General features: G+C 37.1%; 1 protein-coding gene across 2 annotated transcripts in view; it reads left to right on the top strand.

The window, feature by feature from the left end:
* CC2D2B (coiled-coil and C2 domain containing 2B) overlaps positions 1-22112 on the top strand; it is a 98979-nt gene that overhangs the window by 9154 nt on the left and 67713 nt on the right. Inside the window, exons 6-15 of one of the 2 annotated variants that reach the window (XM_037050855.1) lie at positions 508-591; positions 3897-4095; positions 4477-4613; positions 4716-4844; positions 7910-8119; positions 10508-10605; positions 13838-13978; positions 18501-18633; positions 18847-18965; positions 21781-21958. In XM_037050855.1, coding sequence (XP_036906750.1) covers positions 508-591; positions 3897-4095; positions 4477-4613; positions 4716-4844; positions 7910-8119; positions 10508-10605; positions 13838-13978; positions 18501-18633; positions 18847-18965; positions 21781-21958 — 1428 coding nt within the window. Of the gene's footprint in view, positions 1-507; positions 592-3896; positions 4096-4476; positions 4614-4715; positions 4845-5612; positions 7120-7909; positions 8120-10507; positions 10606-13837; positions 13979-18500; positions 18634-18846; positions 18966-21780; positions 21959-22112 lie in introns of those variants that run through there. The other variant, XM_037050857.1, reaches the window with a different exon arrangement.

Raw genomic sequence — 22112 nt, 5'->3', positions numbered from 1 at the left:
TTGAAAGATTCAGACTTTACAGCATTGAAAAAGGAGGGCTTATTTTTCAGCAAGTTTGTCACTATGAACATGTCACCTTTAATACTTTTGACTACCTCTCACTCCACAAAGGTTGTAGAGAGGTAGAGTGGGGCTCGTGGGCGAGCACAGACGTATGTGAGAGCACCTGACGTCAGGGAGAGAGAAAGAAGCATTTTCCCTGAGCCCACACTTTGATCAGACTGTAAGGTAATCCCTTAATACTCTGACTGGAGTGAAGAGTTAGTTTGGGAAGATGGAGCAGATTTGGACTCGATACTTTTTTATTACAGAACCTTCAAAATAAAAATTCATAAACCAGACTCAAAGCTAAATATAACTTGATACTGTCTCTCCTGCTGCTCCTTGCTCATAAATAAGATAATAGTTACTATTTACCTCATTGCAGAAAAGTACTTCTTTCATTGATAAGCAGAAAAAGTATTCATTTCACCCCTGAGTACTGGTTTACCGTTGTTTAACCCACAGACTGAAGTCCCCTTGGATGCAGGCCTTTCGTTTTTCACTCTGAGCAGTGAAGAAGGCTCAGCTTTGGGCCAGTCGTCAGAGCAGGTTGGATGTGTTCCCCTTCCTCTCGTACCCTCATTCTCAGGAAAAATAACGCTTATTAAAGGCAAAGAATGAAATACTCGGAAATTTTTATTTTTGAGCCACCTTCTTCTTTTTGAATTGAGCTCTTAATAATAATAATTTCTAAAACTTATTGAGTCCTTACTGGATGCCCAGTGATATACTAAACTTTTAGTGTGGACTGTATTATTCAATCCTCAGAGAAACCCTGTGAGGCAGGCATTATTTTCATCTCTGGTATGTAGGTGAGGAAACTCAGGTATGGGGGTTAAGCATTGATAAGCTGGGAAGTATAGGCTGTCAGCTCCAAAGCCTGTGTTTTTCTTTGGTTGTTCCTGTCCTGTCCAAGTGTCCTGCATTATTCTTGCTAACATCTCTTACTCTCCATAGAGTCCCCATCTCCATCCCTCCTAATCTAATCCCAGAGCCTTCCAATTTCTGTCACTTCTTCCCGGTTCCTCTCAAACTCCTGGGCCCCTTCTGTTACTCCTTTTTGTCCTTTCTTCAGTCTCACCAGTCTTTTCCCATCACTTTCTGATTTGTCAGTCTCTATCGTTGGTCGCCCTGTCTGTTCATGCTCCTCTGTGTTTTTCTTTAATTTCTCTCTACCTTCAACTCTCTCCAGTTTCCTCGAGCCTCCTCCCCCAGTGCCTCCTGTTCCCCAGAGTTCTTTCTATCTGCTAACACCTCTTAGTCATGTCCAAATCCCTCAGGTCCTTTTGTGAGTCCCTCTTAGGCCCCTGTTTGCCTTCCTACTTCTTCCCAGCGTCTTCCATTCCCCTTTGCACTGTGCCTAGTCCTTTCATTCCTTCTTTATTATTGTTGTTTTTTCCACAAAAGTAGCTTTATCTTTTAAAAATTTAAACGAAGTATATACATTATAAAAACTTAGTGCAGAAAACCATGGAGAAGAAAATAGAAATCACATGAAATCCCACTGCCCTTAGAGAAACCACCATTATAATTTTTCATACTTTTCTCTGTACCGATGCCAGTACAGGCACACACACAGACTTTTATACAAATGGAATGATGGTAGTAAATGGCAGTTTCACTTTTCCAGTCCCTCAGCCAAGCCTCGTGTTATACTTGGATCCTCTTTTACTCACATGCCTTACATTCAGTTCATCACAAATCCTGTTGGTTCTATCTTTATGTATTCCAGAGTCTGATTTTTTTACTACCTCCACTGGTACAACCCTAGTCGAAGCCACCATAACCTCTCATCTGGGTCATTGCCATGGTCTTCCTCTGTTTTCACTATTGCTTGAACTATTTCTGTACCACATGGGTAGTCAGAGTGATCTTGTTAAAATCTGAGAGAGGCCATTGTTTTGCTTACACCTTCTAATGGTTTTCTATATAACTCAAAACAAAAGCCACAGTCCTTACAGGGCCCTCCAAGTCTTACATGACCTGGCCCCCTTTGGTACTTCTCTGACTTAATTTCTTACTGCTTTCCCCTTCTCCCACCCACCTTTAGCCACATTGGCCTTTTACGTGTTCTTCACAACATGCTCTTGCCTCAGAGACTTTGTAACTTTTATCTGTGGAGAAAACTGCTCCCTTATCCTCGTGCTCTCTCCCTCACTACCTTGGGTCTGTGTTCAAGTGACACGTAACTAAGACATTGGTCAGTGGGAGAAATAGGATACGTGGGCATGAGGAATTCCCAGTTTAGATGCAGGTTTTTAGAGTGGTCTGGAAAAGTCATCTGCCACATCCATCGTGACTTTTGGGCCCATAGGAAAGGACTGTCCTCATCACAGGGAAGAGAAAGCTATTGTTTTGTGGGAGGCTGAGCTTGACTTTGATCCCTTCCTACTGGGAGAAAGGGGAGCGCTCATCCCAAATGTATTGTCTGGGCAACCCAGGGAAAGGCCCAGGGTTACTTTCAGATGGTTCTACTTATCATACCACATTTTACAAGGCATGTTTCTGTGAGATGGGGTGGGGGACATTATCTTTGGTTTCTCACACCATACTCAGGTGTATCCATCTAGACATGCATATAGGGTTAGGTGGATGCCCTCTGACCTCATACTCCCTGTTACACAACAAGCTAAGAGCATAGGCACTGCTCTGCTGTCAGCTGCATAGTAAAGACCCATGAGTAGGGTGGGGTTCATAAAAGAGACCTATATGGTCATTTAAAAAAAAGGCTGGGATCTAAGGTGAGAGCATGCCCTACTTGGCCACCAGTGCAGACCTGAGCTGTGAAGGCAAGCTGAGAGCCTTGGGGTCTGGTACAGGAAGGTTGCTAATGGGAGCTCCAGGTGGAACAGAGAGAACCCCTTTTGTCTGTGATTGAAATCTACAGAGATCCCCTATGTGGGAATCCCCCAAATCTTGCTTCTGTATGTCAGTGCCATATGCCTTGTTTGAATTCTGAAGAGGATACCATAAAGATTTGTGGGTATAAAATATTTTCTTGATTTCATGACAAGGATAGGAAACAGGGTATGATGATGCAATGATGTGATAGGAACCTAGGTGATACTGATCAAGAGTTGACGGAGGCTGTGTGAGGTCCTCTACTCAGAGACATTGTATGATTAATTCATTCTATTTAATTATCTATCCCTAAATATATGATTTTGAAAATTGAAAGGTTTTTATTTGCATGACTCACATACTCTGTCTCCTTCTCTTTTTCAGTATGTGTGGGTTTCAAATTGGACAGTAAAGTCATTCAAAGTGAATTGTTGATTTTTGGTGTGAAAAAACTCAAGATTTCTGATTATGATATAAAATGTGCATTTTTATATTTAGTAAATATCTTTCAACACCTATATTCAGATCATAATTTATATATATATATATATATATATATATATATCATGTTTTAGAATTTCACCATAATCACTTGCCATAGACTTCTATGTTGAATCTTTACTTTTTTTCATTTTTTCTTAAATACCATCCAGAAAACATCAGGAATGCTCCACAATCACTTTAGATACTACTGTTTTCTGAATAGTGAAAAAATGGGGTTTAAGACCACCTGGCCTGATGTCTCTGGGCTTTGCCCTACACTGTGAATTCTCAGGGACTGATATGTCATATCCAACATCTCAGAATATTCTCCATAGGAGAGAAGGGCTTGAATTACAATCCTAATTGCAAAGAAGTGCTATAGAAAAATCATACTGTAAAATATGAAGTCTTAAATGAGTTCCCCTGTTCAGTGAAATTTCATTGTAACAATTTCAGTTTGACCTTGAACTGGGAGGCATAGAAGAGAAAGACAATCATAGATACTTGTTTTTCTTTTTGGTACTCAACAGAGATCAGTAAGTAAAAGTTATTCCAAACATTTTTCACCTGGTGATAATTTACAAGGTTTTGCTGAAAGCCAAGATGAAGATTCTATGGAAGAAGTGATTTTTCCAGATTTACTTGAAGTAAAAGCTGCTGAATATGAAGATGATCAAGAGCAAATAAAAAAACAACAGGCAAATATTTTTGTGCCAAGTAATTCTCCAGGTAAAGTTCTTTTTTTATCTTATTAAAATTTTTTTGTTCTAACTCAGTTATCTCCATTTTCCCACCACCACTTTCCCCCAAGAAAATATTTGAGTCCTTACTGAATCATTTTAAAGGACAATAGTTTTTTTGTATGCTGAATAGATAAAAAGTACTGATCTAAAATTATAGAATATTTTTTATATTTGTTTTTCATGCCTTCTCTAAGTTGAAGAGAATTGGTTAAGAGAACTCATATGCTGTGTGTGTGTGTGTGTGTGTGTGTGTGTGTCAGGCTAGACTTTAGCGGGAGGTACATGAGAGTTCCCTTTTGCTCCTTATTCAGTCAATACCAGCTTAATATTTCAGACATTAAAGTAATATATAGTTTTTGATATTAAGTGGTCAACCATCGTAAACTGCCAAAAGACATGATGCCACGCATTTTAGAAGACGAAGGATTCTATATGCAGAGAAAGCCAGAAGTCTATAAAAAGACCTGCAACAAGATGGAAAACCGGCTGCTTCAACTAGAAGAGGCAAGTGCGCCAGCTCACAGGTTAAACCACTCGCTGATAGTGTGTGGCATTTGTTTTTGATGAAATGTTTCATTATTTTGTTTCTTAATTATTTTTTGGTAGGGAATGTGTTGGTTTGAAGAAAGTGCTGAAATAATGTCATTACCTTCACCTGTTAGACATTCTTGGAAATTCAGACTAAACATAAGCCAGGAACCTTTAAATCCAGCACTAAAGACTGTATACAGGAAGGTAACCAACAACAGTTTGTTTGTAACTATGGTTAGAATTCTTGTAATATCAATTATAACTTATTTTTGTAGTATTAATTTATGTTTTATAGGTGGTAATAAATCTAGTGATATAATGGTCAAACTATGATGAAAGGTTAAATAGCCATTAAAATTATGTTTTTGAGGAATATTTACTGATATGGGTAAATGTTCAAAATATGAAGTGGACAAAAGAATCCAAGTGAAAAATTGTATATAATCCTAATTTTATAAAAGTAGGTAATTTATTAATGAATGGACAGGTATATCCATACACATATATTGGATAAAAGGACTGGAAAATAGATCAGAGTTATTAATTATCTCTAGATAGCAGGACATAGGATTATTTTTATTTTGCTTGAGATACAGCATAGATACTCTAACACGATTATCAGAGACCATTCCTGTTGGGGAGAGAGGTCCCTGAATCAGTGGAAGCTTACTGAATGAGTGAGTACATGAATGAACAAAAGGATGGATGGTAAGTAAATGCAAAACATACAATTTTTGGAGAAAGATTAACCACCATCCGTATTAGCCTTTGTAAACCTCCAGATTCTTTTAAGAATTTATTTATTTATTTTTACAGAGGGGGCAAGGGAAGGAGAAAGAGACAGAGAGAAACATTGATGTGAAAGAGATACATCGATTGGTTGCCTCTTGCACATCCCCAAGTGGGGACCTGGCCTGCAACCCAGGCATGTGCCCTGACCAGAAATCGAACTGGCTACCTTTCAATTCACAGGCTGGTGTTCAGTCCACTGAGCTACACCAGTCAGGGCTGGATTCTGAAGTTGGGAACACCGGACTGAACAAGTAACTTTTTCCTCCAGTGCATCATCCAAGCACAATTCCAGTATTCAGTGGACTCTTAGAGTTGGGAGTAAATGTGTGTGTGTCTCTTCACCAAGCATCTAACCTGAGTATTGAAATTCATTCTGTAGCATCCTTAACGAATAATGTGCTAGAAGTTGTATCAGACAAATGCTTTTGCCTGCTTTTCTCCTTTCTCCACATTTTTTTTACTCTGCCCAGCCAGCCTTGAAAACAATGCTCACTTGGGGTTTCTCACCAGAATAAATAAATATGAGGACAACTGAAGGAGAGATAATAGTTGCCTGAATATCAAAGTCTTCTCTTTGCTGTTTCCTCTGCTATGTACTTTAATGCCCTGTTGTACCTCTCCTACCCTACGCCTTATTTGCTCATTCTTTGCTGACTAGTTTTACCTATTTGACTATGTCCTTTACTCACTCTTCTAGCACTCATATATTTATGAGGATTTTACACATGTCATCAGCTTGGATGTGTTTGTGCTTGTATCTGGCCTTTGAATCATTGTTACCTAGATATTTGTGCTTTTGTTCTAACACACTTACCTAGTTCTAGAAGTTCACTTAATCCCCTTAGTCAATTGCTGTTTATAACCAGTGTCAGGGAGCTTACCACCTCTCAAGAGAATTCATTTCGGTATTAGCCAGTTCTAATTACTTTTTGTTTTCTGTACTGAATTAAAATCTGCCTCCTGGATCATTACCACTCATTTGACCTTGTTTGTTTGGTCATAAAGAACTCATAAAGTACATCACTTACATAACAGGGCTTTAGCTATTTGAAGCCTGTGGTCACTTCCAAGCTTTAGTTTTTGTCCTCCAGTCTAAACTCACTTCCTTTGACTCTTGCTAGATACCCACTGTCTATCTCAGTTACCATTCTCTACTTTATGAGCACCACAGTCAGTAGGTACTCGTAGGACAGGACCAAGGGCGGGGGCTTGCATCACTCCAACAGAACCCAAAGAAAGTAAGCAGCACAGCCATTCGACTAACACTGAATCTGCTTAATAAGACAGGCATCTCTAGCTTACCAACTTTAATTCTCAGAAGTTCATTTATAATTTGGTTGTTTACCATGGGAACTGTTTATTTTCCTGGTGGTTTTGCTTGGTTACTGACCAATTTACTACCAATTAACTAAATCTTATAAATAGAATCTAGAGCAGGTTTTCCCCTTTGAGTTGGCCCTTACAAAGAGAATAGAGACAAGACAAGGATTAAATGAAACAAAAGCCTTACAGCTGTATTCTTGCCTACCTTCAACACAATGAGGTTTAAAGGGGAAGATTCCTAGGTCAGGGGAGAGTAGGGAGGAGAGATGTAGGCATCGCGCTGGTAACTACAGTCCTGAGAAGCACTGAATCTGCCATACCAGGTCGGGGGTGGGACAGCAGTTGTGTTGTTATAATAGCAATGGCACAGACTGGAGGGCCTGTCCTGTTACCCCCGAGTGATCCAGAGAGAGGGCTCATGCTCGTTTTCTTAGGTGGATGCAACCTTGCCTCCTATTGGGAGTGGCTGGGCATGCCTGACTTGGGTTATACATGCTAAGTAACCTACTAGCCTTCTCAAATTATATCACTAAAAACCAGTCACGTGCATATTGAAACATGTGCTTGAATTCAAAGTAAGGTACTAAAACATTGTTGAATCATTTTACCTATAATCTAAGGCTTACAGACCTCAGGTCATTTAGAGATGACCTGGTATACAGCCTTGTGTGTAAAAAAAAAAATGGTCTCCTTACAAGATAGCATTTGCTCAGAAGGTCCAGGCCCCTCCAGGGAATTTTCCAGGGGATTACCAACATATTCACTTTGGAACAATGTCTTAATAAGGGTTTACCATTTAACTCTTGCCCACAGATGACTATTATACCATCATGTAGTTGAACTAGTCACTCAGCAGTTTGGACCACCATTTGTCGCAGTGTTCCTATAGGAAGTTATTTGAGAGCTTACAACTTGAGAGTCCAGCCTCTACTGGCATAAAACAGTATTATAAGCAATAATTTGTAATGCTGTATAAATATATGAAATCAAGGGCCATAGTCAACTTCAAGGAAGAAGGATCAAATTACTGGTTTATGCTTTTGTGTCTCTTAATTTTGTTATGATTAACATGTTACTTTTATAAGGAGAAGTTAATTGTAATTTTAAAAGAAATAGAGTCAAATTAACTTTGTATACCTATTTTTCTCCAAAAGGCAATGAAATCTGATCTAGAAAGCTCTATTAGGACCCAAATGGAAGGTCAAAGGAAAAGGTACCAATTAGATCTCAATATTGTGGGTTTGCAATTTAGCCATCATCCTCTCTTCAGTCAAGAACAAGTATTATGTGCCAGGCTGCTCCAACTTTATGAGTGTTTTCAGGACAGGCAGCAACAGAATTTATCTCAGCTGCTTTTGGAGAAGGTGAGAATGGTTTTTATTATATTATTGGGCTCAACATTTAATATGGAAAGAGTAAACAAACCACTTAGTTCAGAACATTTTCCCTTAGCACTTTAATTATTTAACCAATTAAAGCAATGGTTAACTTCAGTTTTTCTGAAAAGAAACTAGGGTTGACTGGCCAGGTGGGCAGCCTCAAAGACTGTAAGCTCTGCAGAATATGTAGAGCTTACCAATGGTTTACTAACCAGTGGTATTGTTGTTCCTGTGACTCAAGAAAAGTATTTGAAATGATTACTGTTTAAAAGAGTCATATGGCTGTTTTTAGTCTTGTAATAGAGCATTTTTGGTAAAAATATTAGAGATATTGAATCGCATATCAAATGTGAGCAGTCTTGGTTCAATAATGATTAATCCAAATACCACTTAATGACATCATAAAGGGTACATACAGCCTGAAAGGAAATCAAAGGAGTACCCACTGGTTATTTTTGGAATTTGCGCCTCTCAGTTAAACTCTGCTGAGTTTCTGATATGTGAGCATTTTGTTAACTAGTGTTTCCTTTGAAAAGATGTTTTCCTAGGTCTCATTCAACAAATGAATACATTTGAAAAATATAAACTTAGTGAGGTATTTAATTAAACATTCAAGCCTGATGGATTCACCTATATCTGCTTTTAAAAATACAAGTGCAAAATTCCTAGAGCTGAATCCATCCAATTGAATTTTTATGTAGCAATTGTGTGGGGCACTTAATAGTTGAGGACCATGCATTAATAATGTTGGAGTATTTCCTAAAACAAATATTGAATGTCCTAACTTTTAGTATAATTTGGTTATTATTTTTATGAATAGAGGAACCAACTCTGAAATTCAGATGTAGACCATTGAAAAAAGTGATTTGATTTATGGATTTCTACTATACAGATAATTTTCCAAAAATAATATGTAATCTTTAAAGCCTCATCTAGCAGTATCAATTTTATTTCATTAGAGTTCTATCACTATATATAAGACTGTACTTTTATGTATCATGGCTCTTGGTATAAAATAACATTTTGGTTTTTTTGATCATGATTGTAACATGTTTCAGTATTATTATTACTATTAAGTCTTAGGAACCAAAAATAATTGCCTAATTGATTTTAATTTTCTTCAATTTATTCTCTTATACGCATATAAACATTGTCTCTAACCTCCCAGTAAAATGTAAAAAGTGTTAGAGTGCGTTCTTTGATCTCTCACCAAAATACTGATTTATAACTTATGTATTATATGTTCTTATGTATTAAGTGTATATGTATGTATGTGAAACTTAAGTTTGAAATGTATGGCTCTGTTCGTTGCCATTGTAGTCAAACCAAGTTCAGAGTAGTGGAAGACTCACTGTCACCCAGGGAATTCTTAAACTGGAATGTGTCCCTTTACATAAGTATGAATCCCACTTACAGAACAAGGAGAAATGTTGCAGACAGTATGAGACGGTAGAAAGGATATTTAGCTATGCAGGTATCTGCTCTTTTCCCTTCTAGTGTTTTTTTAATTACAGAAGTTACACAGGAATGCATTCTCATTGGAAAAGACAGTTCCAACGTGACAGGACTACAGACGTTTCAAAGGGTTAAAGTCCCACTTCATTCCTCACCTCATGGTTCAGAGTACAACCTTTAAGTCTCTTTTCCTTGTATCTATGTATATGCATATGCCATAACAGTTTTTAACACAAATTGGATCTCCCCATATGTATAATTCAGCAATTTGGTTTTTAAAAATTAATTCTGTATTTTTCCACATCACTATGTATAGATCCGTAATATAACTATATTTTAATATGTTTAATCACTCTCCATTCATGACATTTAGGTCATTTCCTTTTTTTATGATTACAGATAATGAAGCAATGAACATCCTTGTACTTACATATTTGCACACACCTGTGAAAACTTCCATAGGCCAGAGTCCTAGAAGTCAGATTTCTTGGTCAAGAGTAAGGGTGCATGGCCCTGACTGGTGTAGCTTGGTTGGGCATTGTTTTGCAAGGCGAAAGGTCACTGGTCCAACTCCCAGTCAGGGCACATGCCTGGGTTGCAGGTTTGGTCTCTGGTCAGTGTGTATGCAACAGGTAGCCGTCGATGTTTTTCTGTCACGTCAATGTTTCTCTCCCTGTCTCTCCCTCCCTTCCCCTTTAAAATCAATAAGCATGTCCTTGGGTGAGGATAAATAAATAAATAAATTTTAAATGTTTGCCAAAAATATAAAAAATAAAGTTAAAAAGCAAGTGACAGAATATGATGAAAATATATAAAACACATTCAAAAGGCATATGACTTTTATGGATATATATTAAAACTTTTCGTAGAGTGATTAGTTAAATCAGTGTACCAAAAAATCTCTTTTCTTTGTTGTAGCTTAAAGCACTGACACATGCTACCAAATTAGCAAATAATAATTTGGAAATAAGCCAGTTGACTGGGAAATCTTTACAAGATTACTATTGGCAGATAAGGTAGGTTTGGGGCCATTCATGTATTCATCAAGCATTTTTTAAGTAAATTCTTTAGACAGAGCACTGCACTTGCTATGGGAAATATAAAATAAGAAAAAGAAGAGATCCCTGCTCTTTAGGCATTTACAGAAATGATGCCAGCCTTTCCCTTAAGACCCATTTTTTTGTGTGTAATAATATTTCACAGACATGTAACATAAAAATAGTTGTAGTTTTAATATCCATTGATTTAAAAAAACATTGGTCTGGGATGGGAGTAAAAGAGAGAAAATTGTACTTGAACAATAATTAAATTAAAAAAACTGTTTGAAAAAAAACATTGGTCTTAAATATGAGTTTACTAATCTTTTCATTTGATTTGTCTTATATTAATCTCAAGCATTTGTATATGTTTGAGAATTACTCTACATACTCATGTGTAGATATTATTCATTCTAAAGACAGCACTCAAAGAGCACATAGATTTAAGGACCCTTCTTTAAAAAATATGGTCTATAAATTGGGAACCAATGGATTATGGACTAGTTGGGAAGAGAAGTTAGGAAAGTATGAAATAACTGGAAAAAATGATTTTAAGATGAAGCATAATTATGTGTCAAGGAATCTCCAAAAGCAGAAAAGCTTGCTGGAAGGTACTTACTGAGTAGAAAGTTACACTGCTCAAAAAGAAAAACAGTTGTCAATGTATATGAGAGGGTTTTGATAATTAGGGAATTTTCTAGAGACCTGGCTGGTGTGGCTCAGTGGATTGAGTGCTGGCCTATGAACCAAAAGGTTGCTGGTTTGATCCTGAGTAAGGGCACATGCCTGGGTTTCAGGCCAGGTCCCCAGTTAAGGGCATGCAAGAGGCAACTGATTGATGTATCTCTTGCACACTGATGTTTTTCTCCCTCTCTTTCTGCCCCCTCCCCTCTCTCTAAAAATAAATAAATAATCTTTTTTAAAAATAAAGAATTTTCTTGGCTCCCTGCCTGTTGACTGGACATAGTTCTACAAACTTAGTTGATTTAAATACTTGGTTTCCTAGAATAACCTAGTTAAATGCAAGCAATATTACTTGAGAAGGTTGACATACACCTCACACAGGGGCTGGCATATGAGTGTTCAGTAAATATTAGTTGAGTGAATATGAATAGAAGATTACAAAACAATAAATTAGTGTTATTTATAAAGTAAACAAACTGGAAGCAAAGAACGGACATTGGCTTAATGAACACAAGAAGTAAACTATAACACAGAGAAAAAGAAAAGTAGGAGTCTACCACTCTGTGTGTGTGTGGCTGGGAGGAAAGGCTTTGAAGGGATCATTGCTTTTATTAAAGCACATAAAAAGCAATGTAATAGATTTACTTTGAGAAATATTTTCAGAGTGGCGTTGACATGCTGCAAAGTGTGCAAAGGGCAAGTTTGCACACATCTGAAAAATAATGTTTCTATTAGAAAAGCTGTGTACATGTAATACAATTAAATTAAATGGCACTTACGTATTCAGCCTTTAATGACTGTGTATTAGATGCCTAGTACCCACAATCACCAGGTACCCAGGAAAGACACCTGCAGGTCACTTGTGACCCCTCTGTTTGCCCCTCCTCTCCTCCCTCACATCCGAGCACAACCATTCTCACTGATTCTGAGTTATTTCAGGTGTTTATCTCATAGCCCGACTACTCAGATAGTCTAAAATACCTCTCTTTAAACCATGATCCATATTGAAACCAGAGTGATTTTGTAAGTAATAAAACCACATTAGTGGCTTTCTGTTACCTTTAAGATAAAATTCAATAGCTTTAGCATGATCTACATAATCTGACTCTGGTGACTTCTTCAGCCTCATTTTAGGGGTTCTCTGCCCTGGAACTTTATAATCCAGTGCCCTAAATGGACTATGCTCTTTAATGTCTATATATCTTTGTTTTAATGCCTCTTGTATCTAGAAGGTTCTTTCATTATCTTCTACCTAACACTTAGTCAGCATACATATTTTACTGAATTTCATGTTACTTTCTCAAGGAGGCTCTTACTTCACCCATTATTTTAGATTAAATTCTCTTTTTTATACTCTCAGAGCACTTATATATTTCCCCTTTCATAGTACTCATCATATTTGTAATAATTTACTCTTTTCCCTCCTGGGATATTAATTACCTGTACTTAAAGTATTTCCTGCCACTACTACTAAAGTAGCAGTTACCTGTTATGTATTTATTGATTTGAATTGAATGTCACATATTCTATGAAGTAAACAGTTGTCTACTGTCCTCTTATTTATGCCCACACTCTGACTTGTGTGTATTTCTATCATAATGCCTATAACATTTTACTGCGTTAATTAATTTGCATGTATATAAGCTTCTTTGACCCAGAGAGGATGTCTTTTTCCCTTTGTATTCTCCCTCAGTTGGCACAGCGCTTGGCATGTAGTAAGCATCCAGTAAATATTTACTGAATGAATTAACGAGTGACAGTAGGCTTCTGTTTCTATCAGAATGGTAGACTAGATTCCCCGAATGGCCCTTCTGATGAAAACAACCAAAAATGTCTGATAAAATGCAAATATTATCTTTAGAAACATATTGCTGAAATGGCAAAAAGGTAAGGAATCTACAAAAGCCAAAAACAAGACAAAAGGAAAAGTCCTAAAAATTAGAAGTAAAACCAGCTTTTACAAGGAGTGTATTTGTTAAACACTAATAACCTTGACCGTCATTCAAACAGCTTCGTGGAGTGGCCAAGGCAGAAGTTAAAGCCAAGTTCATCTTAATTGGAAAGTTTAGGAGGAGATCCTATGGAAACAGGTGTTAGCTTTCATGAAAGGGAGAATGTAAAGGGGGAGACAAAGAAAATGAGCATCTTTTAAAGCAATGTGTTACTCCAGTGTCCAAATAATATGTCTGATCAGGAAAAGAATGTCTAAATTTGAAGCAATGGTTCTAATTGTTAATCTGAAACAAGTTTAATAAATATGAACCAGAATGTGCAGAAAATCTGGAAATACATGGATTTTAGTGGAGAACTTTTGCATAGTGAAAACTTTTTAAGCCGTAAAGAAATAAATCACTAAATGGAATTCCAGTCTCTAAATAATAAAAAATGTTGGTCAAATGCAAAAAAAAATCATGAGGTAGAGCAGGGAGTTTAGAAGAATTAGTATAATACATTCTTCTAGGGTATTTTAATGGTCTGAATAGTTCTAATCTACCAATATATTTTTTATCTACCACTATTGTTGTAGTAATACAAAACAGCTCTATGAATTAGAAAGGGAAAAGGACTCCTCCCTTCTACACAGTATATTACAGACTTGGAAACAGATAAAATTCCTTCGACTACAGCAAGGGTTTACGAGCACCCCAGTGAAGTTACAGTTTCAGAGGTGAGTGGTGGTTCTCTTTGTCCTGACGACTTTCCTAAGGAACAGCACATGAATAACTGGGAAGTCCTAGTAACTGGGAGAAAACAAAGAAGCTACATAACTATGTGATATAGTCAACAAAAGACATATCTTGAATGTGTAAATAATTCTTACAACTTAAGACAACTCAGTTAAAATAAGGGGTCAAAAGATTCAAACAGACACTTCACTAAAGGTATGTGGATGGCAAATGAACACATGCAAAGATGCTCAACATCATTTCATATCAATAGAGAAATATGAATTAAAACCACAATGGAATATACTACACACCTATTAAAATGGTTTAAATACAAAACCAAACCAAAAATAAAAAAGAAGGACAATAACAAATGCTGACAAAGATGCTGAGCAGTAGGAACTCATTGATTGCTGGTGGGAATGCAGAATTATACAGGCTTTGAAAACAGTTGGGTACAGTATTATAAAGTTTAACGTGGACTCAGCAGTCATACCCCTAGGTAAAACATGCACGTTATCAAAACATGTCTAGTGGAAGATATAGTTAAAATTAAAAACTACACTTATTACTCACTACACTTCATCTTAGCTAAAAGGCTGAGAAGCAATATACTTGTTATTCACTGAAGCTGTTTGTGGACTCGGTGAGGTAACTGGTTCCCTCCCTACAACCCACTGATCCTGGGTCTTTCTTTCCCAAACTATAAAGGATCAGTGTAATTTCACGCAATTAAGAAAGGTGTTTACTTTGTTGATTTTTTTTCCTGCTGAAATGGTTTTTAATGAATATGCTCTGACAGTTTCTAAAGCTCCACCATGGAATTTTATTTATCAAAGACTCCTAAATTCACATAAACTTGCTGTCTTGTCTCTGGTCCTTTGAATCAATCTGATTGACTCATGCTTTGTGAACCCCTGAGCAGAAAAGGAGAGCCACAGAAGCCATCCGCTTCTCCACAGCAGTACCAGGTGGGCCCCAGCAGAGTAGCCCTAACTACCCTAAATTGGGACATCTAGTTTGAGCAGTTAAAGTATCATTTTGATTAATCAGAAAAGTGGTATTTTTGAAGATGTTCCTAGGAACTCTATTTCCTGGCCAGGTTTACCACTGATGACCTCGCAACAGTCACGGTCCTTGGACACCTGCTTGAATAAGCTTGTAGCGTGGCCTACAGGAAAGATAGTAATTACAACAGGAGGGCCTGGGACCTAGGCGCTAATGAATTTGATGGGTCTTTGAGATATATCCCTCAGTTAAACAGTTGAATTGGCAGCTGGATGAATGGTTTTGTGCTAGAAGGAAAATACGAAAGTCTAGCATTTTAGTTAGAGCCTTATGTGTTCATGAAACTGCTTAGAGAGGGTAGAGAATGAGATGAGAATAGGACTTGAGGACCAAATTTTGAGAAAATACTTTGAATGGCTTGGTAGAAGAAACCAGAGGAAAGACAGATACTGTACCCAACTGTTTTCGGAGGTACCGCTGAGAAAGGCCACTTAGTGTTTTGCCACAGAGGCAAAGAAAAGGGTGTATTTTAAGTAGGAGGGAGTGGTTAATAGTGTTTCATGCTTCAGAAATATCAGTTAAATCCAGGATTAAAAATGTGCATTGGATTTGATTTCCTCACACAGAGATTATTGATCTCAGGGCAAGTTTTATGAGGTGATAATGGTAGAATGAGAGCAAGAGGTTGAGGACATAGCCCTTCTCATTTAGAAGGTAAACTCTCCTTGTCAAATGTGACACTGTGTTAATATTAGAGAAACTGGCTGGGCAAGTAGCTACAGACCTTGTGTTTTGGCTACTGAACCCAAACCATGGCACTGGTGAATAGCACAGAGAAACTAGATTCCTGTATGTTGTCTTTATCTGTGTTCTCTGTAAGGTGCCTACCCACCTGGAGCAAATCCAGATAACTGTCGAAGGGACTTATTAAAAGATAAAGAAAGTTCAAGCTATGCAAGCAGGAAAATCCACAACATTTAGTTTAGTCACATTCTCAGAGCTATTGAACAGAAGGGAGGAAGCTGGGACCCAAGAACACTGTCTCAATAATTTCCCTCAATGGGGATTCTGGGTATTAAATCACCTCTATTCTAACTTACTGTACACTGTAATCACTTGGGGGAGCTTAAAAAACCACTATTCTGATTTATTTCAGAAGGCAAAGTACATATTATTAGAAATTTTAATGACATAAGTTCACATATCATACAGTTCACCCATTTATTTTTTAACTTTATTTTTATTGTTTACACTATTACAGTTGTCCCTGTTTTTCCCCTTTGCCCACCTCCTGCCAGCCCTCAGCCCCCGCTTCCCTCAGGCCATCACCACACTGTTGCCTGTATCTGTGGGTCTTGCATATATGTTCTTTGGCTAAACCCTTAACCTTCTTTCATCCAGTACCCCCTCCTGTCACCCCTCTGACAGCTGCCAGTCTGTTCTGTATATCCATGCCTCTGTTTCTATTTTGTTTGTTAGTTCATTTTGTTCATTAGATTCCACATGTAAGTGGGATCATATGGTATTTGTCTTTCACTAACATTTATTTCCCTTGGCATAATAATCTCCAGGTCCTTCCACGCTGTTGCAAAAGGTACGACTTCCTTTTTCATGACCAAGTAGCATTTCATTGCATAAATGTACCACAGCTCTTTTATCCACACATCTGCTGAGGAGCAATTGGGCTGTTTCCAGATTTTGGCTATTGTAAATAATGCTGCTATGAACATAGGGGTGCATTATCTTCTTTCAAATCTATGTTTTGGGGTTCTTAGGATATACGAGTTCTGTCCAGAAGGTATTCAGCCATGTAATATGAAAAATAGAGACATTTATTAAGAAAGATACAGGAAACATTGTACAAAGAACAATGATGCCTCAGTCCCGTTCGAAGTAGGCACCTTGGGTTCTCCCAATCTCCATTAGCTGCCCTGTTGTGTTTTCCTGAACCTCATCAGTCATCTGAAATCTCTTCCCTTTCAAAGGTGACTTTAGTTTGGGGGAAAGCCAGAAGTCACAGGATACCAAATCTGAACTTCAGGGGGGCTGAGTCACCTGAGTGATTTGATGTTTCGCCAAAACACTCTGCATGAGACATGATGCTGCATGAGCAGGCACGTTGTCATGATGAAGCTGCCCGTTACCAGTTGCCCATAGCTGTGGCCTTCTGAATCATCTGAATAGTTTCCACGGAGGAATGTTCAAGCTTCATGCAAAATTTGATGCAGATTTATTGCTCTACTCACTCAGTCGCTTTGAATGTATCAGCCACATAATACACATGATGACTGAATGGTGTCTGTTGTCCCCACTGACTAGTGCAGTGAAGTGATCATTCACACCACATGCATTCCAGTCTACTTGGCTGCCCGGTTTACACTGATGTTACACAAACCATTCTCTTTTATTAATAATGGCTGGACGTTTTCCAGACAAACCTCATATTCCCAGAAGTGGGATTGCTGGGTCAAAAGGTAGTTCCATTTTTAAATTTTTCGGGAAATTTCATACTGTTTTTCACAGTGGCTTCACCAGTCAGTCTGCACTCCCACCAGCAGTGCAAATGCGTTCCCTTTTCTCCACAACCTCATCAGCACTTGTTTGTTTACTTATGCTGATGCCATAAGGTATGAGGTGATAGGTCTGAGGTGATATCTCATGATTTTAACATGCATCTCTCTGATGATTCGTGACATTGAGCATTTTTTCATATGCCTATTGGCCATCTGTGCATCCTTTTTGGAGAAGTGTCTATTCAGGTCCTTTGCCTATTTTTTAATTGGATTGTTTGTCTTCCAGGTGTTGAGTTGTGTAAGTTCTTTAAATATTATGGGAATTAAACCCTCATCAGTTATTTCATTGGCAAATGTGCTCTCCCATACAGTGGGGTCCCTTTTCATTTTGTTGATGGCTTATTTAGCCATGCAAAAGCTTTTTAGTTTGATGTAGTCCCATTTGTTTATTTTTCCTTTGTTTCTCTTGCTTAAGGAGATATATCGGCAAAAATATTGCTACGTGAGATGTCTGAAATTTTACTGACTGTGTTTTCTTCTAGTACTTTTATAGTTCTGTGACTTTCATTTAAGTATTTTATCAATTTTGAGTTAATCCTTGGGTATGGCATAAATTGGGGGTATAGTTTCATTGTTTTCCATACACCTGTCCAATTTTCCCAACACCATTTATTGAAGAGAATGTGCATTGCCCCCTTTGTCAAATATGAATTGACCATAAAGGTGTGGGTTTATCTCTGGGCTCTCTGTTCTGTTCCACTGATCTATATGCCTGTTTTTATGCCAGTACCAGGCTGTTTTGATTATAGTGAACTTATAGTTTGATGTCAGGTATTGAGGTTCTTTTTTCTCAAGATTGTTCAGGCTATTTGGGGTCTTTCAGCCATTTAAAGTGTACAGTTCGGTGTTTTTTAGTGCATTCACAGAGTTGTGCAACTACAATTATAATTCTCCAATACTTTCAATGTTACTGCTTTAAATAATTCTATTTATTATTAATTAGGATAAAAATAAATAAGTGTGGTGAACAAAACCAAGAAGAACTGTCAGAAATATCTGAGACTGAGAAGAAAACTGAAGGAAAAGCATATAAGAAAACTGAAGAAAAAGTTTATAATAATGGGGAAAAACAGGAGGTATTTATATTGAAAAATAACATTCAACCCAACTAGTTATAATATTTCATTGTCAGGTAGAATAGGAAAACTTGGTATTTGTAGCAGTTACCCAACAAAATGACAAATATAAGAAATAAAAGTTTAATTTTAAGAATAATTGTCCTAAAAAATAATTGTCCTAAGCAATGAACTTACATTGTAAATTATATATTTATATTTTGGGTTTCCTAGAATCTCTTATATTTAGCTTCAGAACTTGAAGAAACAGATATTGAAAGAATAAAGCCAATTACTTTGGTGCCACAACTTTCTTTTGCTGCAGAATTAACAAACGTGTCCAAGTGTTCACAGTAAGCATTTTATAAGATTATTTCTTTCTTGTATATTGTCTGTTAATCTAGTTGTTTTGTTAAATATTTTACTTACTTATTTTTAGAGAGAGGGGAAGGGAAGGAGAAAGTGGGAGAGAAACATCAATGTGTGGTTGCCTCTCATGTGTCCCCTACGGGGGACCTGGCCCACAACCCAGGCCTGTGCCCTGACTGGGAATTGAACCAGCGACCCTTTGCCTCACAAGAATCATCTATTTTTTAATAATAATGTTAAATTCCCTGAGTGAGTACCATATGCCAGGCACTTTGCTACTCTTTTTTTATACATTTGCACATTTAATTGCTACTACAGCTCTATTATCCTCATCTTAAAGATGGGGGAACTTATGCTTATGGAAGGTTAAATCGCCAGGCTCACATCTCTAATCCATCAGTGAGGTGGGAGATAAACCAGCTTGCTTTGATTATTGTTTTTTGTTTTTCTCATGGTAGTAATTTTTGTTCACATGTGGATAGGTGGGATATAAAGCCACTGTAAAAAATAAGATTATATGGTAGCCCTTGCTTGTTAAGGGACCCCTTGCTTTCATAAAATGTATTCTATATCAGCAGGCCCCTCTGGGCAGTTTTCTACCTTGCCATAAACTTCTTTCCTTCACACTTGTGACTTCTTCCTTGAGCTATGTTTCTCCCACTCCTGGGATGCTTCTTGCAAAAACAAGTGTCACACAGACCCCCATTTCTACCATCTGTAGGTCTAAGGATCTCCTCTTTTTAAAAGAGGATATGGCAACCCAGAGCACTGAACTATGTCCAACTTTTCATCTTTTCTGTTCCAGAGGATGTTTTGTAACAATTCACTTTTGAATATTGTGAATGTGCGTCATTTAGCACAATGTTGGAACATAGTGGGTGCCCAACCGATATTCATATGTGTTAAACGAATGAATGGATAGTTGCATTTTAAAATGAACATAAAGAGTAGCAGACACAAAGGCACAATGATCACAACTAGCTTCCTGACCAGAGAAGTGCACCAGTGAAGCAGCGCTTTATCTGTTCCGCACCTGCTTCTCAGAAGGGCCTGAGATCATCTATTATGTAAGACACACGTGCAAAAGGACCATTTAAATGAGGACAAGAGAATAGGAGCAATAAAATGGAAGTTGGAAGTAAAGAGGAGAAAGAGAAAGAGGAAGGGAGGTATTTGTGCTGGAAAGCCTAAGCTAAAACTTAGTGGAAGTCACAGCAAAATGAAATATGATGCTTTATATCTTTTCAAAGTTATTGCAGTTATGTGGCATTGCTTTCATTATCCATTTAAAATGTCCAGTTGAGTAAGAATTGATGCTAGAATAATATATTGATGTCAAGGATAGAGATGAAAGGAGTACAGGAATGAAGGAATATAGGAATAAAGAAGAATTAAAAAGTTTAAAGATGAAGAAAAAAACAGGATTGCCTGAAGATAAATATCGTCCTGAATTAACAAATTTTCATGATCAGTTTATGAGCTCATTATTAAAACCACTTTCAAAGGATAACATGAAGGGCAATATTTATTAAGGTATTTCTATAAAGGTAATTGGGAATATGGTTAGAAGAGGCCAACAGGGAGAGTAATTAATCTTTTGTCCCTGAACCCTCTGAGAAGGTTACTGAGAAGATGGGCTTATATGCAGACAGGGAAATCCTGGGCCAATAGGACCATTAGGGTGGAGAACAGAAGGGGATTTTTATATTTCAACCACGCCTTATCTTCCAACCATTCTCCCTTCTAAAAAAGTGTATCAATTCTTAAACATCATTAGGTCAGTTTCTTTACAGCTAAAACAATACTCAAATGAATGGTGGTTGAGGGAATGAATAAATGAATGGATGGAAGACTCTCTTTAGGAATGTCATGTCACTCAAGGGATTGATTTACTTCCCAACAAGTGTTTTTATAGAAGCCCCAGAGAACTAACCACTCTTGCTTGTCTCTCAGATCTTTGGGTTCAGAGAAAGAATGTCCAGGAGAAAAAGGGTGTATAACCTAAAGCCTAAAGGGATTTACAGAATTCTTTAATAAGGCACAGCAAGCCTATATTGACCTAGAACCACCTCCTAGAGTTATCAGAAACATGCAGTGCACATGCGCACTCTTTTAAGAGTTAGAAAATATTTTTGAATTCTTGATTCAAGTTTTCTAACCCCCATTACTAAGTCCCTCAGTTTCCTCCTCTCTTAAGACATGGTGTATAAGTGCTATAATATCTTTACATTATAATTTAGTAAAAATATAATTTACTATAGTAAATTAATAAATTTATATATTGCTTTTAGTAAAATTACTGCTTTTAGTAAAATTTTATATTACTTTTAGTAAAGCAATAGCTTTGAAGTATAATTTAGAAAGATAGCTGAATGATTTACAGAACCTTGATTTTAGTTCTTTTTCTATTTTTGAGTAAATATTTTTCTTAAAAACCGTTTTACTGGGTAGGCCAGTGTGGCTCAGTTGGTTGGAGTGTCATCCTGTAAGTGAAGTGTTGCAGGTTCAATCCCCAGTCCAGACACATATGGGAGGCAACCAGTCAGTGTTTCTCTCTCTTCCTTCCTCTCTCTCTAAAAGCAATGAAGAAATGTCCTTGGGTGAGAATAAACAAAAGAAAACAAAACCAAAAACATTTTACTGGGTAGGAGAGGCTTTTATCCACATATATAGGGGCTAAAGAAACCATTTACCCTCTAATATGATCATATTTTCACATGCTAAGGTTCATTTTGAAATGAACATTTTTATATCCATTTTGCTTTTCAAAGGTCTTTGAAAGGTTTATTTAATTTTTAGGCACGAACAAAGGAGGAGAGCCAAAATTCAGAAGCTTAAATATTTTATTAAAATATTGTACAATGATAAACAGGTTTCTTGTACTTCAAAATCTCCTCTACAGTTTGATTTTAAAGTCATGTTTCAGCAGATTTTTAATATCCAATTAATATATTGGCCTGAAACAATTTGCCTGGAGGTATGTCATTGTCATTTACTTTGTATTTTACTTTATGCCATACATAATTTTAAGTTTCTTATTAGCTATTGTTATATGTAATGTTATTTCTTTTATATTGAGATAACTGATCTTTGTGGTAAACAAGATGTTTACAAATAATATATTTGTAATT

The sequence above is a fragment of the Sturnira hondurensis genome, unplaced genomic scaffold (genome assembly GCF_014824575.4).
Source record: "Sturnira hondurensis isolate 20B ecotype Veracruz unplaced genomic scaffold, ASM1482457v3 Scaffold0006849, whole genome shotgun sequence".
Lineage (NCBI taxonomy): Eukaryota > Metazoa > Chordata > Mammalia > Chiroptera > Phyllostomidae > Sturnira > Sturnira hondurensis.
The sequence above is the reverse complement of the archived record's forward strand: the minus strand, read 5'-3'. Positions and strand labels throughout refer to the sequence as shown.